The sequence below is a fragment of the Mesoplodon bidens genome, assembly GCF_964165515.1.
Source record: "Mesoplodon bidens genome assembly, chromosome: 13".
NCBI lineage: Eukaryota > Metazoa > Chordata > Mammalia > Artiodactyla > Ziphiidae > Mesoplodon > Mesoplodon bidens.
The window spans coordinates 17,079,362-17,106,236 of NC_138169.1; the positions used below are offsets into that span (position 1 = coordinate 17,079,362).

The window sequence follows — 26,875 nt, forward strand, 5'->3', positions numbered from 1 at the left end:
TCTTCGCTCAAATATCATCACCTGCTGGAGGCCTACCCTGATTGCCCTATTCAAAATTACCCAAAAACCACTCCCACTCCCCCCTTCCTCTGATCTATCTTTTTGGCAGCACTTACACCTTGTAACACACTATATAATTTATTTGTTACATTGTTGTTTGTCTCTCTCTGCAGAGATTTTTGCCTTGTGCCTGGCACATAGTGAGCTTATAATAAATATTTGTTGAATAAATGGATTCAGGGTTTGCAGACAGATAACCTTGGATGCATATCCTTGTTCTGCCACTTGCTAGCTGTGTCATCTTAGGAAATGATTTCACCTTGCTGACCCTCTGTTTCCCTTTCCTTATCGGTAAATGGGGATAATAGTATTCACATTCTAGAGCGCTATGTCTTAAGACAACACAGTTCCTGGAATATAGGAGGAAATCACTAGATGTCAACTTATTTTATTACACCTTCATTCAACACTTATTTGAACAATTGTGCTACATCAATAAATATCTTTTCGGGGCTTCCCTGGTGGCGCAGTGGTTGAGAGTCCGCCTGCCGATGCAGGGGACACGGGTTCGTGCCCCGGTCCAGGAAGATCCCACATGCCGTGGAGCGGCTGGGCCCGTGAGCCATGGCCGCTGAGCCTGTGCGTCTGGAGCCTGTGCTCCGCAGCGCGAGAGGCCACGGCAGTGAGAGGCCCGCGTACCGCAAAATAAGTAAGTAAATAAATAAAATCTTTTGGGACTTCCCTGGTGGCACAGTGGATAAGACTCCATGCTCCCAATGTGGGGGGCCCAGGTTCAATCTCTGGTCAGGGAACGAGATCCCACACACATGCCACAACTAAGGAGCCCTGGAGATGCAACTAAGGAGCCCGCCTGCCGCAACTAAGACCCGGCGCAACCAAATAAATAGAATAAAATAAATATGTTTTTAATGAATGAGCTTAGATCCTAGGTCGGAAGTGGGGAGGGGTTATCCCTATCTCCACCCTTTTCACTTGACCAAGTTAGAAACCTTGGTATGTTGTTTTCAAGCCTCCTGGTGCCTCTGATGATGAGCCTGTATAGAGAACTGCTGGAGTCCATTACTGCTAAGAGCTCTTTTTAGTGACAATGTATTGATATAACTGCATGCTCAGCATTGTGCTAAGTACTTTGTGCACATTACCACTGTTAATCTTTGCAACAATCCCCCAAGGAGGTACAGTATTAGTATTTCACTTTTATTGATAAGAAAATTCACAGAGGTTAAATAATACACCCAAGTCCATCAGCTGATAAGTGGTGGCTTCAGAACCGAAATCTAGGAGCAAGTTCAAAGCCCACTGGCCTCACTATGCTATACAGTCCCTTCCAAACCCTAAAGCTGTTTCCCTCCAAACGCACTTTTCCAAGTATATACATTTTCACATAGTAACTTCCCAAGGACATCCTGGCTCTGATGATATAAATATAAATATGTCTCTAATTATAGTACATCAATATAATGGAATACCATGAAGCCATTAAAAAACGATGCACATATTTATTTATTGACATGGTTAAATACAAAGTATAATTGAGTGAAAAAACAAATTACAATGAAGTGTACTGTGTTCATTTATAGAAATAAATCCAACGTGGGCTGGAAATATTATCTTTGGGTGAGGGGTGAAGGTGATTTTCACTTCTGAGCTTACCGTGAAAGGGTCAGGGTTCAGACTAGAAGTCAACATGCAGCTTTTGGAGGACCATTCCAAACAACAGGAAAACAGTGAAGTTACAAAGCTGTCCAGGAAGCTCTCAAGGGCCAAGGACTGGAGTTCTGGCTCTAATGAGAGCGAGGAAGCATGCAAATACAGACATGACCACCAGGGGGCAGTCGAGAACCACCCTCAACTGTAAGTGAAGCCACTTTCAACTGGGAAGGTTTTACACGCGAGGTGTGGTGCCGGAACGTGGGAGTGGTGGTGTCTGGTCAATGTAGGAACACAGACAGAGACAAGCCCTGGATTCACATCCTGTCTCTGTGCTCATTCACAGGATACCTTGTGCACGTCGGTTCTATCTGAACCTCTTTCTCCATCCATGAGTGTAAGGCCACCCCCAGGCCCATGTAAGGATGCCCTTGGAGAATCCATGGCAAATTGCAGTGGGCAGGGCCTGACCCATGCAGGAAGCCAGGAGGACCACAACAAGTGCCCTGTGGGACAGGGATCCCATCCCCAGGGCTTTGGCATTAAGTAAGTGAACTTCAATGATTTACCCCCGAACTGTGGTCCTTGTGAGCCTGGGGAGGGTTTGGTATCTTTTCTGGGACTAAGCTGTTAATCTCAGACCACAGAAAAACGGCACTAGCACAGGTGAAAATAATGGCAAACTTTATTGGCATAAATCACAGGAATTGAAATGGGGAAAAGCCAGGTTATAAGTTTACAGAGAAAAAAAATTAAATTCATCAAATAACCATTGACCCAGAGGGTGGACCTCTGAAACCCCAGGTCCTCTAGGGGAGGGGTCACTGTAAACAGAGCAATAAGGCCTGTGGGTAGGCGTGGAGACATCAGACCCATGGCGGGGCTGACCTCCCCAGACCCGGGCTGCTCTCAGCCCTGCCCCCAAGGAGGGGTCCTCTTCCCTCCCTGGGAAGCCTCCTTGAGAGGCTCGGCACACCCAGCCTCTGCTAGGAGGCTAGCGGAGTGGTCTGGCTCTTCCTCACTTTAGACCACACTGGGACCCCGTCCCACTAACCCAGAACCCCAGCCCTACCTGTCTCATCCTTAGGGAGAGCACTCTGGGGGCTTCCTGTTGCTTCAGCGAGATCTCGTCCTTTTGCCCAGAATCCTAGCAGGCCCCCAGCCAATGACCTGGGCTCTTTTCCCCAGGACACCAGTCTCCAGGGAGGGCAGGAAATTTGGGGAAGGGATGCACCCAGTGGAATCAACAAGACTGATGGTCAAAATCAGATACCAGCTTTCCTGAGGAGGCAGAAGAGCCCCAGAGAAGCAGTGAGAAGGCCGAGAATGTTCTCTTTGTTGCCAGAAAGTTCACAGGGGAGTGGACACTCCTAATGGCTTACTTAGGAAACAGCACCCCCAAAGTGTACTTCCCCCTTCTCCTCCCTCAGGAACAGGACGGATGAGGTTCGAAATTCTAGGCCCCAAAGGGCAAGACACCCTTAAGGCCGGTTTCAGTGAAGAGCTTGCTGGCCTGGATAGTAAGGAAGGGGTTTCAAAATACAGCAGTTTATAAAAAACAGTCCTTGTGAGCTGTGAAGTTAAAGAAGGGAAGTCACAGAGCTGCTCCCAGTTCACCTGCTTGTGCTAAGAAAAAATAAAATACAAATTGCTTCCCCCCCTCCAAGCCCTCAGTATAAGGCAAACCCCATATACCAGAGCCACCGTGGCATACACAGGACAGTGGCAGTGCACACGGGGGAAAGGTACAAAAGGAGACGTCTTTAAAATCTCTTCAAAATCATTTTTGTATAGAGGAGTAAAAGCAACTCAGACGATATGAATTCAAACCTCAGTGTAGAAATCTATCAAAGTTGGTACAGTGTCCAGGCACGGGGTGAAATCCCACCTCACACCATCCCCGGAGAAGGAGGAAGTGACTATAAAACATTATTGCTGGAGAGGCCTTTCTCAGTAGAACCAGAGCAGTTACAGGGGTCGGGGGGCAGCTGCCCAGGCCTGGGGAGACTGGAAGGGCAGGAGGCGCATAAGGAATCTTCCATGGCCCCTTGGACACTTCCGCCCTTGGATGGATGGATGGGTGGATGCTGGCATTGTCTGGAGGGAGCTGCTGTCCCCCAATACTCTCAAAACAAGGATAATTAGGTTGTGTGGGGGGGATAAGGATGAAAAGAGGCCCCCATGTGACCCTGCCTGCCCTCCCCACCCCCACCCCCAGCTCCACTGCCGAAATATGAGTGAGAGACGGCTCCAGTGTGGGGTGTTGGCCTGGCCAGGCGGGTTCGTGGGGACACAGGTGGAGCCCTCCAGCCTCTGCCTCTGGGGAGGGTGAAGAGCTGGCAGCCTGGGGGGAGCTGCAGGAGGAGGAAGGAGGCCCAGAGGCTCTGGCAGGGGGTAAGAAACGCAGGCGGGACCCCTCAGGACCCTCTTGCCATCCTGCACCAGCCAAGGACGTGGTTCCAGTTTCAGTCGGGTTTGCCCCTTCACCCCTGAGCGAGGCCTCTGGGTCACAGTAGCAGTTGGGAGGCTGGGCCGGGAAGCGGGGCAGAGGAAGGGATGAGCGCACCTAGCAGAAGAGCTTGACGAAGCAGTTCTGACAGTAAGGCTTGTCGTTCTGCTCCTTGAAGGTGCCCTTGTTGAGCTGCTTGAGGCAGAAGGCACAGACAAAGTGCTCCGGGTGGAACTTCTTGGCCATGGCGGTGATGCAGCGGCCCGTGATGGGCTTCTGGCAGCCGGAGCACAGCGAGCCCCGCCGCTCGTGGTAGTGCACCTCACAGTAGGGCTGCCCGTCGTGCTCGAAGAAGCTGCCATTGACAAATGGTGTGAAGCATTCCTGGAGACAGAAGAGGGGTGGGCCGGGGTGGGGCAGGGGGCTCAGGCTGGGGCTGGGGGCTGAGGCAGCTCCCAGGCGATGGGCAGGAGACACTCAGGGTCATCACACTCGAAACGATTCCCCCTTGCTGAGCATCCTCCACGTGCCAAGTGTGGTGTGCTCTGCTTACTGAAGTCTCCCAATGACCTTGACTTGCCACCGCTAAGTTGTACTGCCTGAATTCAGGCAAGGGTCTTATGCCTGGGCACTTCAGCAGGTGGCTTAACGGTGTGCCCAGAAACCCTGGTGTCGAGAAAAGGGTTCCAGGGTCAAACTCTGCATCCTAGATTCCCATTTGGAGATCCAAAGGCACGCTTAGGTATTAAAGGCTCTGAGAAGTCTGGCAATGAACAGTTTCCCAAACTTATTTGATCAGGGGACACTTACTGGATCTCTAATAACATCTGGGGGGCATTACCCCCCAGAATGCAGTCTGGAAACCATTGCCCATTTCCGCTGAGGCTGCTAAATGCTTGTATTATCTCATTTCACCCTCACACACCCTTCTCCCGAACATGACCCATCTCAGGGCTGCTGCACAGGACCACCTTGCCCTTGGTTTCCGCCAGCCTCAGTACAAGCCCCGGCCCAGGACCTACTGGACTTGAAGGAGTGTACGCCCTGCCTTCTCACCTCATTAATACCCCCAAACAGGGCCTGTAAATCAGATTCAGAAAGCACAGTGAGGTAGGCCCTTCTCTCCCCACTGCCCGCTCTCGGCCCCCTCCAGAGGAGGGCTGGGGGCCCCTTACCCGACACACAAAGCACTCAGGATGCCACAGGGTGTTAAGGGCCGAGATGTAGTTCTCCAGGATGGCTCGGGCGCAGCCGCCACACTTGGGGGCGAACATGTCAAAGTAATCCTTCCGGCAGTAGGCCTTGCCGTCTTTCTCATGGAACCCTGTGGGGGGGGGGGGCAGATGAGGCCTCCAGAGGAGGAGCCACCCTGACTCCAGCCTCAGCAAGGTCTCCCACCATGACCCCGCCTCCCCAGTGCTCCGGGTGACAGCGAGTGAGAAGGTACCGCTCAGTACCTTCAGGCCCAAAGAAGGCTCCACACTGGGCACAGAAGAAGTGCTCGGGGTGCCACGTCCGGTCAAGGGCTGTCACCACTTTCTGTGAAAGCAAAGTGTGGGGCCAGAGCTGAGCGGCTGCCCCACTGGACAGATCCCACAGCTGAGACCCACAGGCAAGGCTGTCCTTCCGCCCCGCCCCAGCCCCAGCAAAGGAAAGAGTGTAACACTCCCAGGATGGGGGTCTCTCCCAGCTGTGCTCTGAAGACCACTGAGAATTCTGACTTGTTGAAGGATGTGATATGTCAGGCACACTCTGTCTCCTTTAATCCTCATGTGCAGTTGAGATCATAGGTTCTATTGTGACTCCCATTTTATAAGGGAAGAAACTCAGGCTCAGAGAGGCTAGACGTTGCCTTAACATCACACAGCAGGAGAGTGAGGGAGCCCTCACTTCACTCCATTTACCTGGGCAGGGCTCCTAACCTCTGGGAGTCTCAGCAGAAGGGAATCGGGGATGAGAGGTAGCGCTGCTTAATGTGCATTAGGACGGGCTGTGCATCCGGCCTGAGTGTGAATCCCAGTTTCCAAGCTGTGTGAGCTCAGCCATGTAATGTGACCTCTCTGAGCCTCAGGGGGCACCACCTGCACCCAGGAACTCACATCCAGGATGGGCCCGTTGCAGTAGTAGCAGCGTGGAGAGAAGAGGTTGTGATAGTCCTTTTCACAGTAGGGCTGTCCATCCCGCTCAAAGAAGTTCCGGGATCCGATCTCCTCCTGGCAGTGGGTGCAGACGAAGTGCTCCGGGTGCCACGTCTTCCCCATGGCGGTCACGACCTGAGGAGGGAGGCAGGATACGGTTCAGGATGCAGGTCTGCCACAAAGCACCCTCCCAGAGAAGCCAAGGTCCCGTGCCCACCTACCGCTCCCTCCCCTGCCCCACCCACCCCATCATCACCTGCCCCGCGATGGGTTTCTTGCAGGCCCCGCAGACCCCCTTGGCGACTGTGGCGACCCCCAGTTTGTTCAGGTCAGACTGCAGGCTCCCCAGCATGCTGTCAAGCTGGCTCCCAGGCTTTGGGGGCCCTCCCGGGGGAGAGCTGCTCCCTGTCTTCCCCTGGGCCATGAACTGTGGAGAGAGGGGAGAGGGCAGGTGAGGACATCCGGGCCTTGGGGACGGGGTTCACAGCACCAGGGGCTCTCCCCTCTCCTGGACAGACGGGCTGGTGGAGGCAGGAAGTACAGCCCCTCCAGGGGCTTCAGAAGCCCTCAAGGTGGGAGTGGCATCTGCAAGACATTCTGGTGTCAGAGGGGCTCACGGTGGGCTTGACCGAGCCCTGGGAACACATGGCAAGCAGGACATTAAGCCCCAGCCTTGGCACTGACCCCTCCCTCGTCCTGCCCTTCAGGGCTGCTCTGGCTGCCGTTCGGAGGCCAGCCGGCCGCCCAGCACAGATCTCCGTCCGCTCTTTGTTCCAGGCCGTGGATCTTAGATAGGGGAGGAAACAAGAATAAGAATTTCTTTTTTCTTAATTAAGAAAGAAAGAATAAGAGACCTTGTCATCGGACCATTTCACAAAAAGGACTTTAGGATGAAATGAAAAGATGGATTTTTTTCCCCTACTAGCAGTACCAAAATCAGGAGAAAAAGCCTAGAGAAAAACAACCACGAGAGAGAGGCCCAGGGAGAGATGAAGAGGGAGAGAGAGGTAAGCCTACCAAAAGGTGCAGGACTTAGGGAGGGGAGGTGATGGGGCCGGAGAGCAAGGAGGCCTCGCCAGGTACTGGGTCTGGGGCTGAAGGGGGGGAATAGGTTTTGGTTTTCCTTCTGGGAATGGCTTCCTCAGATGGAGCCTGGGGCAGGACCAAGGGGCGGCAGGAAGGGGCAGGCAGAGGGGAGGCCCCACGGGGAAGAAAGAGGGCAGCTGATGTCTCGGGGGTGAGAGCGTGGACATCAGGTTAAGCGAGGGTCCAGGGTCAAGGCCAGGTCTCAGGAAGGACCATGGTACCATGCAGGGCTTGTGGATGGAGGAACAGAGGGGGTGTGTATGTGTGCAGAGCGGGAACACCACTAGAGCATAAGGACAGGGACAGGGAGGGCTGGTGTCAGGGCCCCGGGAGGCCTGCCTGCATCGGGGGGAAGAGTGGGTCCTCGTCAGTCTGGCAGCCCATGGACCTCACAGAGTGGGGCGCAGGAGTGGGCGGGGTGGGGCCCTGCACACCGTCTTCCCGTGGCCCCGCCCCAGCACTCTGGACCCCGGGGGGACCTCGAGGAAGAGCCGAGGGCCCCAGGGTGGAGGAGGTGGGCGGGCTGGGCCGGGGAGAAGAGCTGCTGGCCGAGGCGTCTTTGCGATGCTGGAGCAAAGGGCTGGGAGGAGGAGGAGAAGGCAGAACAGAGAAGGTTCTTCTCAGGGGAATGGGAGAGCCAGGAGGGAAGACAACCTGGGAGGAAGAAGAGAGGGAGAGAGATGAAGGCAACGGCGGAGAACACATCAGCTCAGCAAGTAGGGGCTCCCTGGGGCCCTCCCACTCTGGCACCAAGAGTGAGGCTGGCCTCACAAGGCCACGGGATGCAGGACCACCCCCCCCACATGCCAAACTTCCCCTCTGGCCGCTGCTGGGGAAGAACTGGAGGACCTCCGCCCTGGCCCAGCCCTGGGCACCTACTCACTACCTTCTCTACCAGCTGCCCCCTAGCCCGCCTCCCACACGGCTGCACAGTGATGATGACGCCCTCGGTCAGCCAGTCCTCGGCAGAGGCCCCCGCGGCCCCCTCGGCCTCCTCCACCTCCGGCTGGATGCCCAGCCGACCCTGCAGCTCCGCGATGAGCCGCTCCTGGGACGGGGTCCTGCTCAGGGTGGCGGGGTCCAGCCGGCGACGAGGGGAGGGCTCCCGGGACATGGGGTGAGCGTGGCCGGTCTCCCGGCTCCTTCTGATCATGGAGCGGATCTGGTGGGGGGGGGGAGGGAACTGTCACAGGCCACTCTGGGCTCAGCAGATGCTGCTCAGTCCACACTCAAGAGCCCCCAGGAGGGGTGGGCAGGACCAAACCACGAGAGAAGAGCCAAGCTGAGCTAGGGTGGAGGCAGGGGGCAGAGCAGACTCCCTCCAAGTCAGCCCTGACCTTGGGTAAGACACTTCACTTCCAGGGCCTCAGCTTCTCCATCCTTGAAATGGGGTAATGGTATTTTCTTAGCTGCCTTACAGGGTTATTACAAGAATTATTTGAAGGAATGTAAGTGGACATTCTTGAAAGGGCATAAGAATTTCCCTTCCTCCCTCCCTCCCTCCCTTCCTTTTTTTGATTCGTAGTAGAAAAAATGTGGTCTTTCCTTACAGTAAATCCTTCAACCAGGTTTTTTTTCCTTGTTTACATTATAACCTACTTGTTTCTAGCAGTTTGGTTTTTTTTTTTTTTTTTGGCCGCACTGTGTGTCATGAGGGATCTTAGTTTCCTGACCAGGGATCAAACCCGTGCCCCCTGCACTGGGAGCGTGGAGTCTTAACCACTGGACTGCCAGGGAAGTCCTGGTTTGGTTATTTTTTTTGTTGTTTTATTTTACTTTGTTTTTGAAGAGGGCTTAAAATTTTAATCAAGAAGTGAATAATAACCGTTAACATCAGCCACGGCTTATTGGGGACCATGTGCTATGTTCTTTCTAAGCACCTTCCAGGCATTACTTCATTAATCCTCTGGACAACTCTGGGGGAAATGGTCTATTACCCTCATTTTAAAGACGAGAAAACGGAGGCTGGTGCGGGCATTGCCCAAGGTCACCCAGGGAGCAAGTGTTGGAGGCGTGGTTTGTATTCAGTTCTATCTGGTTCCCAAGCCCATGCTTTTCACCATTCCACACACATCCCATCAGGATGTCAGGGGAAGCTCATCTGAAGGAAAAAGCCTTAATCAAGCAAGAGGTAGAGTGCCACTAAGAGAAATTCCAGGGCCCTGGGAGCTCCGCCGGCCCCACAGAGCCCACTGCCCTGTGCTGGTTGTCAGGGTCTCAGGCCACGGCATCTCGGAATCGGCTGCCCAAGCAAACATGCGCAGAGTGGGAGGCTGCATGCAATTAGCCAGGCGTGGTCCGCGTGTGGCCTGCCGGGGCCATGCCTAGCAGCCGTGCGAGCTCACGCCTGCCTGGCCAGAGGTGGAAATCCTCTCCGTGGTGCTGGGTGTGTCCACGACCACAGCCTGTGGAAGTTCTGGCCGTTCCCTCCTGGCCTCTGCAGCGGCTTCGGTGGTGCCCTCTGGCCTCCTGGGGGTCTCGGGTCCCTGGGCTGGCCTGACCAGGCTGCCCCCCGTGGCCGTCTCTCCACCTAACTGCTCCTCCTCAACTGGGGCAGGGCATCTGCTCTCTGGCTCCCCTGGCTCTGGCCTTGCCCTCTCCTCCTGCTGTCCACATGCCTTCGTGAGACTCCAGGTATCCGGGAAGATAGCCTGATGGTCCACGGCCATGGCGGTTGGCTCGATTACTTCCTGGAAGCTGGGCGTAGCTCCCCGGGGGGACTCAGGCCTAAGCGCCTCCAGAGCCCACGGCCACTCCCATGTGGCAGTCACGGCCTCTCTTGGGCACAAAGCGTTGGCCGACAGCACTTGGGGTTCCTCAGCTTCCTGGGGACCTGTGCACCCAGCGTGGGGTAGAGTGTGGCCGGGAGGCACCCTGGAGAGCTCACTCACCAGGCTCGCGTTTGGTGGGTCCCTCCAAAGGCAAGCCTGGCTCCCTGCACCCGGTGGCCCCAGAGAACTCTCCGTAGAGGGAGACCTTGAGTTGGGGGTGTCAGGCATCTCCCCAAGGCCAGCCAAATCAAGCCAGCTGGGGGCCACATTGTCCTCAGGGCAGAGGACCTCCAGGGTGTGGCTGTGGCCTCGAGGGGAGGGTTTCCTAGGGGGTGGCAGGAATACAGAGGGCCCAGGAGGAGGAGAAGGAGGAGAAAGTATGTGGTGTGGGGATGGAGCTGAGCTGGGCAGCAGCCTTGGGGAGCTCAAGGCCACAGCAGAGGAGCTGGTCTGGAGGAGAAAGACAAAAGACAGAGGGGAGAGGAGAGAGAGTTGGGAGACATGAGGAAGGAAGCCCACTGCAAGGGGCAGGCTGGGCCTCGGGGCTCTGAGAGTCCCCGTCTACACTGACAAGACCGTCTACACTGACAAGACCAAGGTGGTGGCGAAGCTGAGGCATGAGGACTGGCCCTGCAAGAAGACCCAGCCCCCAGAAAGGTTTTCCTGGGCTTCATATCCCTGGCTCCCATCAAACCCAGGCAGCAGAAAGCAGCCTCTGAGCCATGCCTGTCGGGCACCGCCCCCCACCAATCCAAGTACAGACGAGGGAGAAAAAGCTAAGGTGAGGTGGGTCACGGGGAGGTCAGTCCAGGCACCAATCAAGGGACAGACAGCCACAGGCAGCTCTCGCTCTGTCTCTCCCAGACAATCCCAGCTCTCCTACATCCCCCGAGACCTTGCCCCAGGGGCACAGTGAGAACCAGCGCAGCTTCTCAAGGGATCTCAGAAAAGCAGCACCGCCTAAAGGGTGCTGGGGCAGGGCTCCCTCAGGCCAACTCCTGAGTCCAGTGTACTTGCTCCTGACGGTGGCCACTCAGAACCACTGGCACATGAGGGCCACAAGCCCAGGCCGCTCCCATCCCCCTGGCCCCGTGAAACCCCAGCCGAAGGGAGGCTTGGAGGCACCAATGGGGCCAAAAGCCGGCTCCCCTCCTCCGATTCCCTAAGTCATGCCCCCGTGGAAGGGTGGAGTCAGCAACTGTTGGCGAGTTCAGTCCCCATCAGTCCCCATCAAAGCACTGCATCCTCTAAATAAAACATCTCGGGTCTGGCAGGCCTGGGGAGGAGATGGGGCGCCTCATGCAGGACTGGCCCAGTGGCCTGACGGGTGAGGTTTCCCAGAGAGAACTTGTGGGAACTCACAGAGACCCATGGAGGATGGAAGGAGGATGGCGAAAGAGGCCTGTGGATTCAGGAGCCAGAGGCAGAAAGAAAGGTTGTGTTGAGGACAGCCAGGCAGCGTGGGAGATGGGGCTCCAGGGCAAATGACCTCTCGGCACAGGATCCCACACGGCCCAGCAGAGCACCCCCTCCCCTACCAAGAGCAGCCATCGACACAGGGTCCTTTGTCCCAGCCTCCTGATCCCTCGCCTGGGTGGCTGGGAGCTGAGAGCACCCAGGGAGGAAGGAATGTCCTGCTGAGCACGTCCTGCCTTCACAGGCTGAGAGGCAGCTCAGTCCCCACGTGGCCGGCCTGGCCCTCCCTCCCCCGTATCCTGGCAAGGCCAGGGCACTGCCTGCGGGGTCCCAGGCTCAGGGCGAGGCACCCAAACACGCAGGGGCCAAGTTCCAACTACTCATGCTGAGGTACAGGAGGGGAAGGATGGGGGTTCTGAGGGGCCAGGGCAGGGAAGAGGGACCTCAGGGCACCTTAAAATCCGACAGCGAGGCCATCAGCTCGTCCAGCTCCCTGGTGGCAGAAGAGGCGGAGATGCGTGTCTGCTGCTGGCTGGAGGTAACTCGCTGGGGGCTGCTCATCTCGCCCTGGTTCACAGTGATGGCGGGGCTGCATGCAGGCATGACATCAGCGGGGACCCCAGAGGCCAGCCCGTGCACCCCCAGCATGTCCCTCCTCTCCCCAGGGAATCAACAATTCAGCTCTGACACTGGGGTCCTGCCACCCCTAACCCCGGGAAGCCCACCAGCTCCCAGTCTCTCCTGGGGACCCATCGTTGGGAGGGGCTGCTGTTAGCCAGCAGGACAGAGCACTGAGGTGAGCTGATGGAGAGACGCAAGGTCAGCTCAAATGGCACTGCTTTCCCAAGAAGACCAAGTCCAAGCCTGCCCGGTCAACAAGCCCCAGCATCCTGTGTATCCTCCACAACACTGCACGTACATGTGAAGCTGTTCCAACAACACAGTAACGCCAAGGAGAGCTAAGACTCGGTAGACACTTACCACGGGTCCTGTGTGCACGTGCTTTACGTGTGTTATTGGGTCTCACCCCTACTGAGGTAGGTGGTCTTATCCCCCTTATCCCATTTCCCCTTATCCCATTCTACAGAAGGGAAAACAAAGGCTTGAGAGACAACACTTAGTAAGTGCACAGCCAAGATGTGAACCCTATTGTGTGGCTCCAAAGCCTGTGCTGACAACTGCTGGGCTACGGGTGCCCTCAGCGTGCACAGTGTCTGTCCTTCCTGATGGATAGTGGCTCGTTGAAGGCAGGCATGGTGTCTGCGTGACTCGTCACCATCCCCCAAGGCCTGGTGCAGGGCCTGGCAAACAACAGGCACTTCAGAGGGAACGGGTGACACTGGGGATGAGACGGCAGACCCTGGAGCACGGGACGGGCTGGGCGAGACCTTCCCCTGCCTGGGAGGGCCCAGTGAAGACTCACACGGGGCTGGGCACAGAGCTCTCCAGCTCATCCAAGAGACTCTCCACGCTGGGCCGCACGTCCTCCAGGCCCCGGCCTCCGTTCCGCTTGGGCTTCTCTTTGGTCAGTGGCCCAGCTTTGCCCCCCAGCGGGCTGTTATTCTCCGGGATGCCGTAGTGGGGGCTCAGAGCCCCAGGCAGTGGGGGGCTTGAGTTGGCCTCATCTTGGGAGAAGGAAAAGAGAAAAGCTGCTCAGCCCTGAGCCCTGCAGGGATCCAGAGGCCAGCAGGTGGGCCTGGTGGGCCTGACATAGTCCTACCTGCAGGGAAGCCTGGGGGGTTATGCTGCACGGCGTTCAGCTCCAGCAGCAGGCGGTCGAGTTCAGAAAGGTTGCTGCCCAAGGAGGAGCTCATGACGGTGGGTGAAGGCTCAGCTGACTTCTGCTTGTTGGGGAAGCTTTGAGAGGCAAAGGGAAGACCTCGGTGAGAGACGCTCCCCAGCTCTGACGGCCCCCAAATCCTCAAGAAGAATAAGACAGAGGGGATACAGCGTCTCCACCGGCCAGAGGACGGAGAGCGGGGAAGTGATGTGGCAAGAAGAGGGGAGAAAGGAAGTCTTGCTTCAGTTCTTGAACCTTCCTCAACGCAGGGCGATGTGAGAGCCAGCCCAGCTGCTGCACGGTGATGGCAGATAAGGCCACCGGGCCAGTTGAGAGGCCTTCTGCCGTCTAACCCAGTGACCCTTGAGGCAGAATCCCCCTCCCCCCCAGCGCTGTGCCGTGCCTGTCCCTGGCCTCAGTGGCCTCTGCCCACCGATGCGCAGGATTCCCAAGCAGGGGGAGGAGCTGGGCAGTACCTGTACACGTGCTCTTCCTCGCCGGTTCGGGGACACGGAGGGCCAACGCCGTCCTGGGGGTTGGAGGCACTGGAAGTTTTAGCACTGGAGCCGTACACAGGGGACGGGGATGGAAGCTGCAGCAAGGACAGTGCTCAGAGCCTCCCCGGGGAGGAAAAGGAACAGCCCGAGTCACCCCCGGAAGGTTCCTGCTCACAGCCAGTCTCACCAGGGAGTTTCCACACTCTGACCAGGAGACAGGTGATTAACACTTGGTCACTGCCCCCTCACGTGGCGGCGGGTGGGGAGAGCCAGACGCTTCCCGCCTCTTCTCCCCACTTCCCTGATCGCTGGCTCTCCGAGCCACTGCCAGACAAGCTCCTTGTGCCCTGAAGCTGACTTCCGAGCCCCTGTCCCCACCTTACCTGCTGGTGGATGAATCGGGAGGTGCTGGGCTGCCACTGGTCTAAGGGGTCAAGGACCGTGCCATTGAGGGCCTCGCTGGACGGGGGTGGAGGGACAGGGGGTGGCACGGCAATCTCCTGGTATGTGTGGTTTCCTGTTGGGTACGAGTAGGGGGTCTCCTCAGACAAGAACACAGGCCGTTTGGAGATGTGGGAGGTCGTGGACTCCAAGTCTGCCAGCAGGGCGTCTGCAGAGAGAAGGCGTGGGGAGCGGGTAAGAAAATGGATCCTGGGGACTAAGGCTCCAGTGGCAGCACCTTCCCTGCCTACACCCAAGAGTTAATGACTTCTGAGCACCTGCTCCGCCCATGGGAGAAATGACCAGCCTCAGGTCAGGAAGGTACCAGCCCAGACCAGCCTGGCTAAGAACAGCTCCCAAGGCTCTTCTCCCCAGCCAAGAAGAAGGTGCTCTGAAGGTTCCTGGGGCCGCCCTGAGGGCTCTCCTACCTCTGGGAGCCGGGCACCTGTGTTCCCTTCCGACAGGGCTGTGCAGCTGGCTGGCTGGCTGGCTGGTTGGCTGGCCGGCTGGGAGTCTGTCAGAAGAGCCTGCCTGGAACCCGCACTCTGACTCCGCAGGGCAAGGCAGAGAGAACGGGCGGGAGGGGCCCCACGTCACAGGGAGGGGCCTGGGCACTGCCAGGTCCCACTTAATTTCCAAGAGCTTAAGCCCGCTCAGCCCCCAGCCTGGAGGGGCCCCTGGGGTGGTACCTGCCCTCCTGAACAGGTAGAAGCCGAACCTCAGGCTCCAAGCTCCTCCCGAGTCTCAGGGTTGCCGGTGAGGGACAAGGCTGGTGCAGCGTTCCCCCCCACCCCCCACCGTCAGCAGAGAGGGGCAGGACTGCTCTGTAGGCTGTTTCTGAGGAAGCCTGGCAAGCAGCCTGGCCCCAGAGGCTCCAGGGCCCCACTATTCTGCTTTTAACAGCAGCAAGGGAGCCGAATCAGCCCTCAAGTGCAAGCTTCCATTACCCTGGCACTAGGCAGCCCACAGCGGGCCCTGCATCTCCCCAGTCCCCAGACAAGAAGGGTACAGCTGGAGGGGTGGGGGCAGGAGCTGCTGATCCTGCCCTCCCGGGCCCCTCAACAGCCCCACAGCCTGGCCCTACATGCCATGCCCTCGTTCCTGCTGTGCCACGGACTAGTTCACTCTCCCCCCCTTGCTGGCCTGCTGCAGTGGGGGAACTCGTTCCCTGGCCCTTGTGATAATAATCACCAGAAAGCAATGGCTGGATCATGGCCGTTTACTAGTAACAGGCACCGTGTTGGGCACGTTGCATACGTGGTCTCAGTTAATCCTCCTAATACCCCATGAAGTTGGAATTCTCACCCTCCCTTTACAGACGGGGAAACCGGCTTCAAGAGGTGGTGGGACTGGCCCCAAAAAACAAAGCCAGTAAGTGACAGGACTGACTCCTCAGAGCCCCAAACCCCAAAAATCTGCCCTGCAAGAGGCTGCTGTGATCACAAGATGGTGTCAGATTTAAACAGTACAACTTCCTGAATGACGGGGCCCAAGCTCTGAGGGCTGCCAGTCTGATCCTTCCTGGTGGCCCTGTCCCCAACCCCACCCCTGCTCAAAGGAAGTAAGAAAGAAGCAAGGGCCTCACCCAGGGCCTGGGTCTGTGGGCCCACACCTCCCAGCTACGTGCCCTGATGTCCTACCCCCAAGGCTGGCAGCACCTACCCCAGGCTCCTACCCAGCTGATCAGAAGCTTGTTCCAAGGCCCGGGATGTCTCTGACTTCCAAGGAAGGTCAGTTCCTGCAGCCCCTGACTCCTCCAGGTCCTTTGGAAGAAGTCTGACTTCCTATCTCTAGCAACCGGAACTAGAGGGAGTCTGTGTGTCTAGGTAACAGTGGAAAAGGAACCAGTGTCCAGGGCCAATCCCAGTGGCCTCTCCACGGCCACACCTGCTGCCTTGGCTTCACAAGGCGTCCTGGCTTCCTCTGGGCCCAAGCCAGCAGGAGGGTTGGGGTCCCTCCTTCTCCATCATGGGCAGAGCCAGCCCCCAACAAGTGCAAGTCCAGTAGGGGTAACAAGGGCAGCTGCCGTGCTTGAATGCCCACCACGTGCCAGGAGTTTCACCTGTGTCACCTCTCTTCCTTCTCACGATACCACTAGCACAGATGGCAAAACTGAGGTTCAGAGAGGCAGAGGCACATCTCCACACTGCCTGAGCTGGCTGAAGTGACACCGCTGGGACCTGGACTCGGGTCTCTCGGGCTCCACTCAATAGAAGACAGATGGTTAAGCTTCCTCGTCAAACCTTCTGAGCCAGGGACACCACCAGCCTCTGTACCAGACACCTTCTCCCACCTCACTCATGACCTGACTCCAAGCCTGGCTTATGGTTCATGGATGGATTCTGGTTTATGATTTAAACAGGCTCTTCTCAACACAGATACAATTGTTGGTCAAAAGGACCAGTCCTGGGGGGTGGAGACAAAAGATCTGTGGAGTCGAGCCAGGCCTGAGTTCAGTCCCAGCTCCTCTATCTACACTACCCACAGCCACAGAGCAAATCACTTAGCTCCCCACCTCACAGCACTGGCGTGAGGTTTATACGGGATAGCAGATGCTATAGTACACGGGAAGTTGCAAACACCACATCTCATGTGCTTTGTGAAATTCAGAAAAAGATTTTCCTCCAAGGAGGTCAGGTTGGGCTGCAAAGTGCTGACTTCTCCTAAGTCCTCTATGGGTAGGGTCTGGGCAAGACAAGAAAAGGGCAACCTTGAAGAGAAATGCAAAAGCAAAGTAATAAAGTAACATTCAAAGGGAAACATTCGGGGACTTCCCTGGTGGTCCAGTGGTAGAGAATCCACGTTACAATGCAGGGGACGTGGGTTCGATCCCTGGACAGGGAACTAAGATCCCACATGCCGCGCGGCAATTAAGCCTGCGTGCCACAACTACTCAGTTCGTGCGCCTCAACTAGAGAGCCTGCGTGCCGCAAACTACAGAGCCCACGCGCCCTGGAGTCTGCGCGCCACACCTAGAGAGAAAAAACCCGCATGTCGCAACTAGAGAGAAGCCCGCGCGCCGCAACGAAATATCCCGCATGCCTCAACTAAGATCCGACACAGCCAAAACTGAATAAATAATAAATCTTTTTTAAAACACCCCAAAAACAGAGTGACACATCTGTGGATGTCAGAGAGCGGAGGCACACCACTGTCCAAACTTGTGTCTGAGTGAGAGTTAGGACATGCACAGCCACTGGTTCTGCGGTGTAGCTTCCTCCTCTCTCTCCATCCATGGTCTTTGCTCTGTGATAGACAGAACTTGGTGCCACTGTCCCACCAAACCCCTCACAAGCGCCCCAGGGGAGAGCCAGGAATACAGGAGGCACGGAGGAGTACTCGCTGGCCTCTACTTTGGATTCCTATGGGTGCCAAGACCTGCTATCTCCCCACAGGCTGCAAAATGGTGATGGGCCAAAGTCTCCTTGCAAGCTCAGCAAGCTCCTCCCCGGCCTGAGTAAACAGAGGTGGCAGATGGAGTTCACCTGCAGTCCACAGGGCGGGTGGGGGCGGGGGGAAGGTCCCCAGTTTTCAGCTACAGTTACTGCCTGGTGCCAGCTCTGAATACCCTAGGGGCAGGCTCAGGATTCCTTCTACACATACCCCGAAGAAGGTGTCAGAGGAAATGGTGCCGCTGGAACACACCCTCTCTCCCACATGTTTGGAGGATGGCTTCCATACACACAGAAGCAGTAAGCAGCCAGGGCTCACTCATTCAGCCTAAGGAAGGCCTCAGACTTCCTCAGCATCGCTCCACTAAGCTTCTGGGTCCAGGCCTGAGACCACGGGAACAAGTCAGAGCGACTAGGACCACCCTAGTCACCCTGGGGAAAGAGGTCTCTCTAGGGCTTCCCAGCCCCTTGCTGGAGGAAATCACCCTAGATTCTGCAGGCGTTTTGCCTCTCCAGACCAGCGGATACAGGCTCTGTCACTTCCATCCAAGAAGAGGGAAAGCCCAGGTCTCTGGGAGTCTATCTAGTGTATGTGTGGAGAGGAAGAGTTCTCCTTTCGAAACTGGGGATGGGGGAGTTAATGCAAAGTTTCCAGTCCACCAGAGGCAACCAGCTTGTTGCGCCCTGGCAGCGAAGGGGTGCGGACCGTCCTCCGCTGCCCGCCAGAGGGAGCTATTGGCTCATCGGCTCTCCGCCACGGGGAGTAATCGAAGGTAACCTCAAGCAATCACGGAATTTTAGAGCCGGGGAAGACCCGGGAGCCCCCAGCCGGCCATGGGTGCACCGGGAAAGTTTCAGTGCCAGGGAATGCCTGACTGAGCTGGAGGGACGGAGCAGGCTGTGAGGAGGAGCACAACGGCGCCAGGGGGGGCAAGCCTCTGGGCCGTGCCTGCAGCACACATCATTTGAAGGCGTGACTCAAGAGTGACACAAGAGACAGACACATGCCCTAGCTTCCAGTGCCCAGCGGCTGCACCTAAGCAGCCACTCAGAGGGGTTGTGGCTTCCACTGAGAGGCTGCCCAGGGGCAAGCAGGTGGGTGGGCACAGCACACGGGGCCGGGACGAGGTGAAAGGCCCTTCCCTGGGGCCCAGCAACCACCAGCGGAGCACAATCCTGAGGACAGAGAGGGTGGGGGGGTGGGGGTGGGGGTTAGCCGCTGGCTCTGCAGCCCTGAGGGGGTTAAGACTCAGGTGTCCAGGCTCTCTGCGCTGGGAGGGAGGAGACTCGGGGGCCGGTCGGGCTGCATTCCAGGGCAAATGCTGCAGCTGTGCCCCTCATATTCCCAGACCAGCTCAGGTGCCCAGGACAGAGGGAGCCCCAGGCCCCCTCACATCCCCAACATAGGGGATCTCCGCCAGACTGAGGCTTGGGGGCCTGGGCTGACCCACAGACACATGGCGCCCAATAATAAGTTAAAGAGACTCAACTAACCACCTCCACCTCCACCCCCAACTGGAGTATAAAGACAAGTCAAGCCTCTTTCACAAGCCTGGCTTCCTCCTACCCAAGCCCAGCAACTTCTTAGTATGTGATAAAGACTATCAAGATCAGAGGCCTAGAGCGGGATGGATGCCAAAGAGAGTGAGATAAAGGGCCATCCAGGATCCCTCAAATGTTGGGGGGGGGCGCGGTTACCAGAGTGATTTCATTCTTCCTCCCAGGCTCCTGGGACACGAGATGTTAGAACTCACACAGGGGAATTCTGAGGCACACAAACTCTGCTCTGTGGCCAAGTTGCTCGTCCAGGCTGCCTAACTGCTCTTGTACCTCGGTTTTCTTGTCCGTCCAATGGGAATTCCACCACCTTACTCACAGGAGTAAGGATTACATGAGAGAGTGGATATAAAGTGCCTGCTTTAGCACAGTCCCTGGAATAGAGCACACGCTCAGTAGATGGAGTTCCCTCCCAGAGAGATGGTTAGCCCTGGAGGGGAAGGAGAAATGCGTTTCAACATCCTGGAGGCAAAGGATGTTGCAATCCTAGATCATCAGTTAGGGGCACCATTCTGGGGAAAACAAAGTCACCATGGAGAAGCCTGCCCAGCAGATCTTCATGATGGGGCAGGTACATGTGGGGCATCATCGCATCCCAGAGTTCACAGGCTCCTCTGCCACACCAGCGCTAGGCTGATCTAAAAGAGGTGGGGTCCTTTGGCCACCAGGAAGACCCCAGCTTGACATGCCTTATATTCTTGATACCTAGCCTAGAAGAGGCCCACAATAAGAACAAGGCTCAGCTCACCCACCTTCTTTCTGCAGGCCAGTGTAACTCAGCTTTCGCAGCCCAGGCAGGTGTTTCCTTGGGAGCTGAGAAGCAGAAGGAAGGTGTAGCGAACACTACCCTGAGAGCTCCAGCACAGCCATAAGGGACTGCCATTGCACAAGGCCTTCCCAGGCCAGGGCCAACTGTCCATTCCCTCCATTTACGGTGAGACCCAGACTCTCACAGAGACAGCAGCAGCTTGGTGAGTCCCTTCCCCACCGGACCTGGAGAAACCCAGCCTTTCAGCCTGCCTACCTTGCTGGGTTCAGAACTGTGGGCAAGAGAGGTTTCGGCTCCCCTGCTGACCACCTGTGCAGGCTTGGTGGCCTCAAGTGTCAGAGCAGAAGCTGCCCAGCCTCCTTACAGCTGCCCAAGCTCAGTACCTAAGCAGTGAGCGGGGCTCGGCCCTTCCTAAGGAAGGAGCTGTGTAAACAGCAGGACCGGCTCCCCTCTACGGGGATGGTCTCATCTCAGCCCCTTTGCTGAGACTCTTCCAGATTAGGAAGGAGAGCAGGACGAGAAGGCGGGTCTCCCCCTCCCCCAGCCCTGAGCACATGAGCAGTTAGAGCAGAGGTAATCTAATCCAGGGCAGCAGGGCACTTTTACATGGTGAGTAACTCCCCAGGAATGGGGAGCTGGGTATATTTATCCTGATAACTGTCCTGGGAGGAAAGACAGATCTGTGACCGGTAAGGGCCCATCTACAATTTAGGCCAGATCTGCTCTGCACTACCCAGCCCGGGGACCCAGGGCCTGGACACCGACTAGGAACTCAATCTCCTGAAGGGGCCTCCCCTGCCGATTTGGGTTCTTGTCAACTGACTGCCTCCTCTCCAAGAATTAAGGGGCCCTGTCTGTCTTGCTTGATGCCATATCCCCTGCAGGTAGAATGAATGGCTGAATGACAGCGGGGCTGTGAGGACGAGGAAGATGGGGAAGGAGCTATGAACAGAGAAAGTAGCCAGTGCCAGGATGCTGTGATTCCAGGCCCAGCCTGCTGGGTGCCCGTCATCGGGTCGGGCATCTTCTCTAGTGGTAAAACGGGCAGAACCCAATTTGTTCCCATGCCTGATAGCAAGCTCTGAGGAGGAGATAACATAATTTCCAGTGAAATTTACACAGAAGCTTTCTGGAGCTCTTCGGAGTTTGTCTAAATCCAAGATATTGCTATTACCTGAATCCCAGACAGTGAACTGCTCTCCCTAAGGAGATGGAGGAGAAACAATCAATACTGTAGTGTCATTTAAATATTTAATAGCCGTGCCTGGAGGTTATGAAGACTCAGCCACCATTCTCCTTCGCTGACTCATGCCTCACTCAACAGGAACTGCCATTTTACTCTCAGCCCTGAAGGAAGTGTGGGCTGGGGGTGACACACAGGAAACCAGGGGAGACGACGGCCAGGAGTCTTCCAAGCTGCTGCTCGGAGAGGTGGGAGGCGGCCCTTTGGAGAAGGCGTTTCTTGCCTGGGCTTCCCACATGCCTTAGGAGGGCGGTTTCCTGTCTGCCCTTCCTTGCAGGGGCTGACACAACATGAGTGTGTAGGCAGGCTGGCTCTCTTTACTGGGTGCCTGGCTGGCGCCCAAGGTCACAGAGCACAGGTAACCAGAGACACGAGAGAATAAAGGCAGAAAGGCAATGCCAGAGGTCACCCCCAGCTCCAGGCAGAAGCCCAACTGTGCCAGGCCCCATCTGCACTGGGCACCCACACAGGAGCCCCCAGTGACCAGGCCCTGGGCCACGGCGGCTTCCCCATCTGATGGGGCTCCAGCAGGTTAAGCAGCAACAGGTGGGAGAAGCTGCCCAGGTATACTTTGCACACCTCCACCCCCCAAGCTGGGCACAGCAGCAGGTCCAGGCTGAGTGGACAGCGGAGTCTCATTTCTGTCGTAAATAACTCATCTCTGGGTCCGGGATCAGCGGGCCCCACCCTCCCCCAGAGGGCCCAGAACCCCGTGGACGCATTTCATTGGACAGATTTCATCACCTCCTCGGGTCACCCAGAGACTCTGGACTTTTTTAAGGTCGTGTCTAGGGTTCAACTCCAGGCCCACCCCGCAGTTCCTTCAAAGGGTAAAACGTGGATTTACATACAACAAGATAGACAGCATCTAACCCATGTGGCTCAGGGGCTGGAATTTTTCTCAGCAATTCCAAATCCACCCAATCCATTCCTGCAATCTGGGCTCTTTGTGGCAAGTCAGTCTGTTGCAGAGCAGGGCGGCTCCGGGGGCCTCTCACCCCTGCTAATCATCAACAGAGGTTAGGAGGGGCTTAGAAGTGAGTCATCCGCCCTACAGAGACCCAAACAGAAAGTTCAAAAGTTGGCCTGTTCCAGGAATGAGCTGTAGTCTTTTCCCGATGTTTGTGGATTTCATAGCACTACTTAGCCCCTCCTGACTAGTCAAGCTCTGACTAATGAACACGGCTCACGGTGGCCACAGGACAGGTCCGTTCTTCCCCATCTCCAGCAGCTAGGCCATTTCCTGACCGCACTCTCTCTTGCTGGCCTTCCCCGGTTCTCCTATAGCACCTGTGATGTCCTGCGGCCCTCTTCCAGCTCCTCACATGTCACTGTCACCAAGTACCATCAGTTCTTCCTTCATGGGGCCTCTCCCCTTTACTTGCCTCCCTTTCTGTCACAGGAAGCCAACAACTTAGACGGGCATCCGAATCCACGCTCGGCCCCTTCTCAAACTCACCGGCAGCGCCTGCCCTGCGCTCCCCCATTCTAACCCTTGCAGCAGACGCCAGCAGTGTGAACTTGAAACCTCGCCCCTTCTGTGCGCATCCACTAGACCGCTTGCCCTCTGAGGGCAGGAACCTCCTCCCCCCCTGCTAGATCCACAGCGCAAATACCCTCATGAGCCTCTTGGACAGTGACTGGGCGTTTGCCAAGCCAAAGAGAGTCAGAATACTCAGCCACCATGACCCTCTCTGCCTACAGAATGAGATCGGAACCCCTGGGGTTGGCATTCTGGTCTTGAGCCTCTCAGAATACAGCCCCGACTGGCCTTTACCTTCTCTGCCGGCTCACTGCAACCTGCCTCGCTGGCCAAACTGGGCCCCCTCTGCCCTTTCCCCAGCAAACTGCCTTTATTCACAGCACTGAACATGCCTCCCACCCCCATCATCTACAGGGATATCCACACCCCCAGAGGGAGCGTGGAGGCCAGGGGCACAGGTAAACCCAGAACACCTTCTGAGGATCAAACTGACTCAGAAGCAAAAAAACACAAAAAACAAAAAAAAACCCTGACTCAGAAGCAAGAAATTGAAATCACTGCCTTAAATTAAAAGGCTACTTTATGGAGTCAGGTGCAAAATGCAAATGAATTGTAAGATAAGAACTGAGGATTCAGAGAGACCTTTTGTACATGCACATAGGGGCTTAGGTGACATTTAAGCAGTCCCACAAAGCCATCCTGTCCATACCATAGATCTGTCTTCTCATGTGGCGCTGGGAGCTGGGACAATGACATATCTCTCTCTATACCCCTCCTGGCATCCCAGCCTGCATGGCAGCGTGGCCGAGTGGAAAGAACGGGCCTTCAAGTAGAGAGGGGGACAGGTTCAAATCCACACCACTCACCAGCCTGGGTGGCAATTCTGGGCTTTAGTTACTCAGATAGCTCACAGAGCACAGGGTGAGTAATCAATGAAAAAGTGTGCGAAAACCACCACGGCTGGGGAGAGCCTCCCGGGCCTCCCGCTGTGCCACAAGGAGACACTCGGGTAAAGAAACCCGCATCATCGCATCATGGCATCATTGCCGACTTTCATCTCCCTAAGGATGGGAGGGGGAGGAGGCGGAGCCAGGGACTGCGGCCAGGAATCTTGGGAGCTGTGACAGGTCTGTCACTAAGTCGGGCCTCCTTGCTGAGCAAACCACTGACCTCATCCCTCTGTTCCTTGGGTTCATTCCAAGTCCTCCTCAGAGAACATCAGCTGAGCCCAGAAGCCTCCAACTCACTCCCTAGCAAGGACAGAGGCGAGAGCGAGAAGTTACAGGGCTCCAACACCCCCCAGCCCCATGCCAGCTCTGCTACCTGCTGGGAAGCCACTGCTGTCTGAGAGCTCTGTGGCATTGAACCTGGAATCTCGGCAACAGAGGAGCTCTTAGTCTCTGACCTCCCAGAGCAAGCCCAGGGCAGAGCAGCCTTTGCAGAGTGCCACAAAGGAACCTAAAGACAGGGCCGCGTGACCAGAAAGCAGCTCAGACAGGAGGGCACGGGGAGAAACGTGCAGGCCTCACAACCCCATTTTATAGATCAGGACAAAGAGGCTCAGAGATGTCTGATGAGTACGCTCTGCAGCCTGGCAGAGTCCCCCACCCCCACAAGGACAGCTCTGCCTGACTGCAGAGCTCATCCATGTTCTTTCCATGACAGCCCACTGGGAGAGGAACATCGCTGTCAGCAGCTGTCCCTCATTCTGCCTGTCACCACTCTCCGCACTCTCCATTTCCAAAGCTCCAGTCTCCAGAGCCCCTGGAGCAATCCAAGAAGGCTGGCCACTGGGGTGCCCCTCTACCCCGGCCTCTGCTGGGGCCCTTGCTCTGGGTCTCCCTTCTTGTCTTTGCCCCTCAGGCAGGGCCCTGTGCCACAGATGAGCCCCTAGTGGTGGCACGGGGAGCTCCATGTTCTAGGCTAACTCGTTGCCTGGTAGGTCTACTTGCAAGACTGTTTTCCACCTTGTTGCCCATCCAAACAGCATGATGCAAGATGGGGCTGCCCCAGGCGCTGACCTCCGCCCTCTTCTTATCTGCACAGATTGAGGAGCCTGGGCCATTGTTCTGGGGCACAGTGGCTCCCCAGCCCCCACCAGAATCAGGCAGAGGTGGCAAGGGAATCATCAGGAGACAGACTGGCAGTCAAGGCTCCACTGAAGGCACTAAACAGCCAACGGAGGGAGGGACAAAGAATCTCTCGCATGATGTACGATCAATCAGCCTGAGGTGTGCCACCACCTGTCCTTAGCTAAGGATCATAAAGTATGGACATTTGCTATTTATTTGCTTTCGCTGTTTGAAAATAAGCTTAAGTGTGTTCATGCCTGTCAGCCCAGCCACATGTGTTCCAATATGCTTTCCTGAGGGAGAGAAAGAGCTGGAAGGTGCGCAGAACCCCAGGCAGCACCCTCAAGAAGAAGGATGGGCAGCTCATGATCCTTATCTGTCACGAGTATCATCTGGAGGGTATGACACTGCAGAACACAGTTGGAACCACTATCTGAGATAGTCAAGAGCGGGGCAGAGGGGGCAAGAAAGAGCCGGGGCCAGTGGCCCCCAGTTGACCCTCAACTACACTTCCACTTCCCTAGAAGTATCTATGCCATCCAGCCCTGGTCTTCCCACTTTCACAAGTTTGGAAGCCATCTGCTTGGTTTGGGGCAAGACAAAATTCTCGGGCTGCCTGACTGACTGTTGGTACCTCCTGAGTAAGGGAGGAGCCCGAAGTCTTGGCCCAGTCCTTCCCAAGCTCCCCACACAGGCCCTGGTGGGATGGTGTCGCTGATCTACAAAGGAGAGGTGCTTCCAGCCATTTCCTGAGGAGGTCAAGACAAATTTCTCTGGAAGCCCATATCCTAGCTGACTCTCTGCACTGGGAATTCGGCCTCTTCCTGGACAGGGAGGGAACAGATGGAGGCCACAGTCCTCACGACTTTGGCTAGCAAGAGTCACACTGGGAAACCACAAGACAAAAAAAGGAGGGAGGGGCTTCCCTGGTGGCGCAGTGGTTGAGAATCTGCCTGCTAATGCAGGGGACACGGGTTTGAGCCCTGGTCTGGGAAGATCCCACATGCCGCGGAGCAACTAGGCCCATGAGCCACAATTACTGAGCCTGCGCATTTGGAGCCTGTGCACCGCAACAAGAGAGGCTGCGATAGTGAGAGGCCCGCGCACCGCGATGAAGAGTGGCCCCCGCTTGCCACAACTAGAGAAAGCCCTTGCACAGAAACGAAGACCCAACACAGCCATAAATAAATAAAAATAAAAATTTTTTAAAAAAAAAAAAAAAAGGAGGGAAAGACCTGCCTGAAAGTAAAAGCATCCAAGGACCGTCAGTCTCGCTGGCAGGGCTCACAGGTAGGGACATCAAGGTACAGAGGAGGAGGACGGGGCGGGAAGAGAACCAAAATAAGCCCCTGTAGTCCGCCACCTAGAAGCCTACCAGCCCCAGAACTGAAGCAGAGAGCCAAGCAGATGCCAAGCCTCACGGAAGAACCGAACAGGGTGGTCTGTGCCCTGGGGCTCACATGGCAGAAAAAGTCCCAGGGCTCAGCTTGGCTTGGCATGGCTGGCCTCCCTCCACCATGCCCAGCTGGTTACATCAGGAGATTGCCTGGGGTGGTGGGGGAAGTATCCATCTCAGCCCTGCTTTGGGTTTTATTGGAGGAGACATCTGGGGCTCTTGGGAATCCAACCCAGCAGAGCCAGGACAGATGGCCAAGAGTGGTACCCCCGCAAGCCCCCCCTCACCACAACTAGAGAAAGCCCACGTGCAGCAACGAAGACCCAACACAGCCATTCACTCACTCATTCATTCATTCATTTATTGATTGATTGATTGATTGGTTGTGCAAGTCTCCTTATGGTTACCAGAGGAGAAAGCAGGGGAGGATAAATTTGGAATTTGGGATTAACAGATCCACACTACTATATAGAAAAGACATACACAAGGACATACTATACAGCACAGGGAACTATATTCAATATTTTATAATAACCTATAATGGAAAAGAATCTGAAAAAGAAGATATATAACTGAAGCACTTTGCTATACACCTGAAACATTATAAATCAACTATACTTCAATAAAAAAATAAAACTTAAAAAAAAAAGTGCAAGTCTCTGTCCCCATCCACCCACTCCCTGTTGTACCCCGAACTGTGAGGTCTCCCTCCAT

At 56.1% G+C, this 26,875-nt stretch overlaps 1 protein-coding gene across 3 annotated transcripts in view; it reads right to left on the reverse strand.

The window, feature by feature from the left end:
- Nucleotides 1-2,333: 2,333 nt before the first annotated feature.
- Nucleotides 2,334-26,875, reverse strand: part of PXN (paxillin) — a 44,601-nt gene continuing 20,059 nt past the window's right edge. The window contains exons 2-15 of one of the 3 annotated variants that reach the window (XM_081252697.1): nt 14,192-14,418; nt 13,788-13,903; nt 13,252-13,388; nt 12,955-13,156; nt 11,985-12,120; nt 9,696-10,565; nt 8,231-8,506; nt 7,684-7,998; nt 6,943-7,044; nt 6,515-6,685; nt 6,220-6,393; nt 5,578-5,659; nt 5,296-5,444; nt 2,334-4,504 (exon numbers count right to left, since the gene is read on the reverse strand). In XM_081252697.1, the coding sequence (XP_081108823.1) occupies nt 4,238-4,504; nt 5,296-5,444; nt 5,578-5,659; nt 6,220-6,393; nt 6,515-6,685; nt 6,943-7,044; nt 7,684-7,998; nt 8,231-8,506; nt 9,696-10,565; nt 11,985-12,120; nt 12,955-13,156; nt 13,252-13,388; nt 13,788-13,903; nt 14,192-14,418 (3,224 nt within the window). In that variant the 3' untranslated portion in view covers nt 2,334-4,237. The remainder of the gene's footprint in view (nt 4,505-5,295; nt 5,445-5,577; nt 5,660-6,219; nt 6,394-6,514; nt 6,686-6,942; nt 7,045-7,683; nt 7,999-8,230; nt 8,507-9,695; nt 10,566-11,984; nt 12,121-12,954; nt 13,157-13,251; nt 13,389-13,787; nt 13,904-14,191; nt 14,419-26,875) is intronic. The other 2 variants (XM_081252695.1, XM_081252696.1) reach the window with 2 other exon arrangements.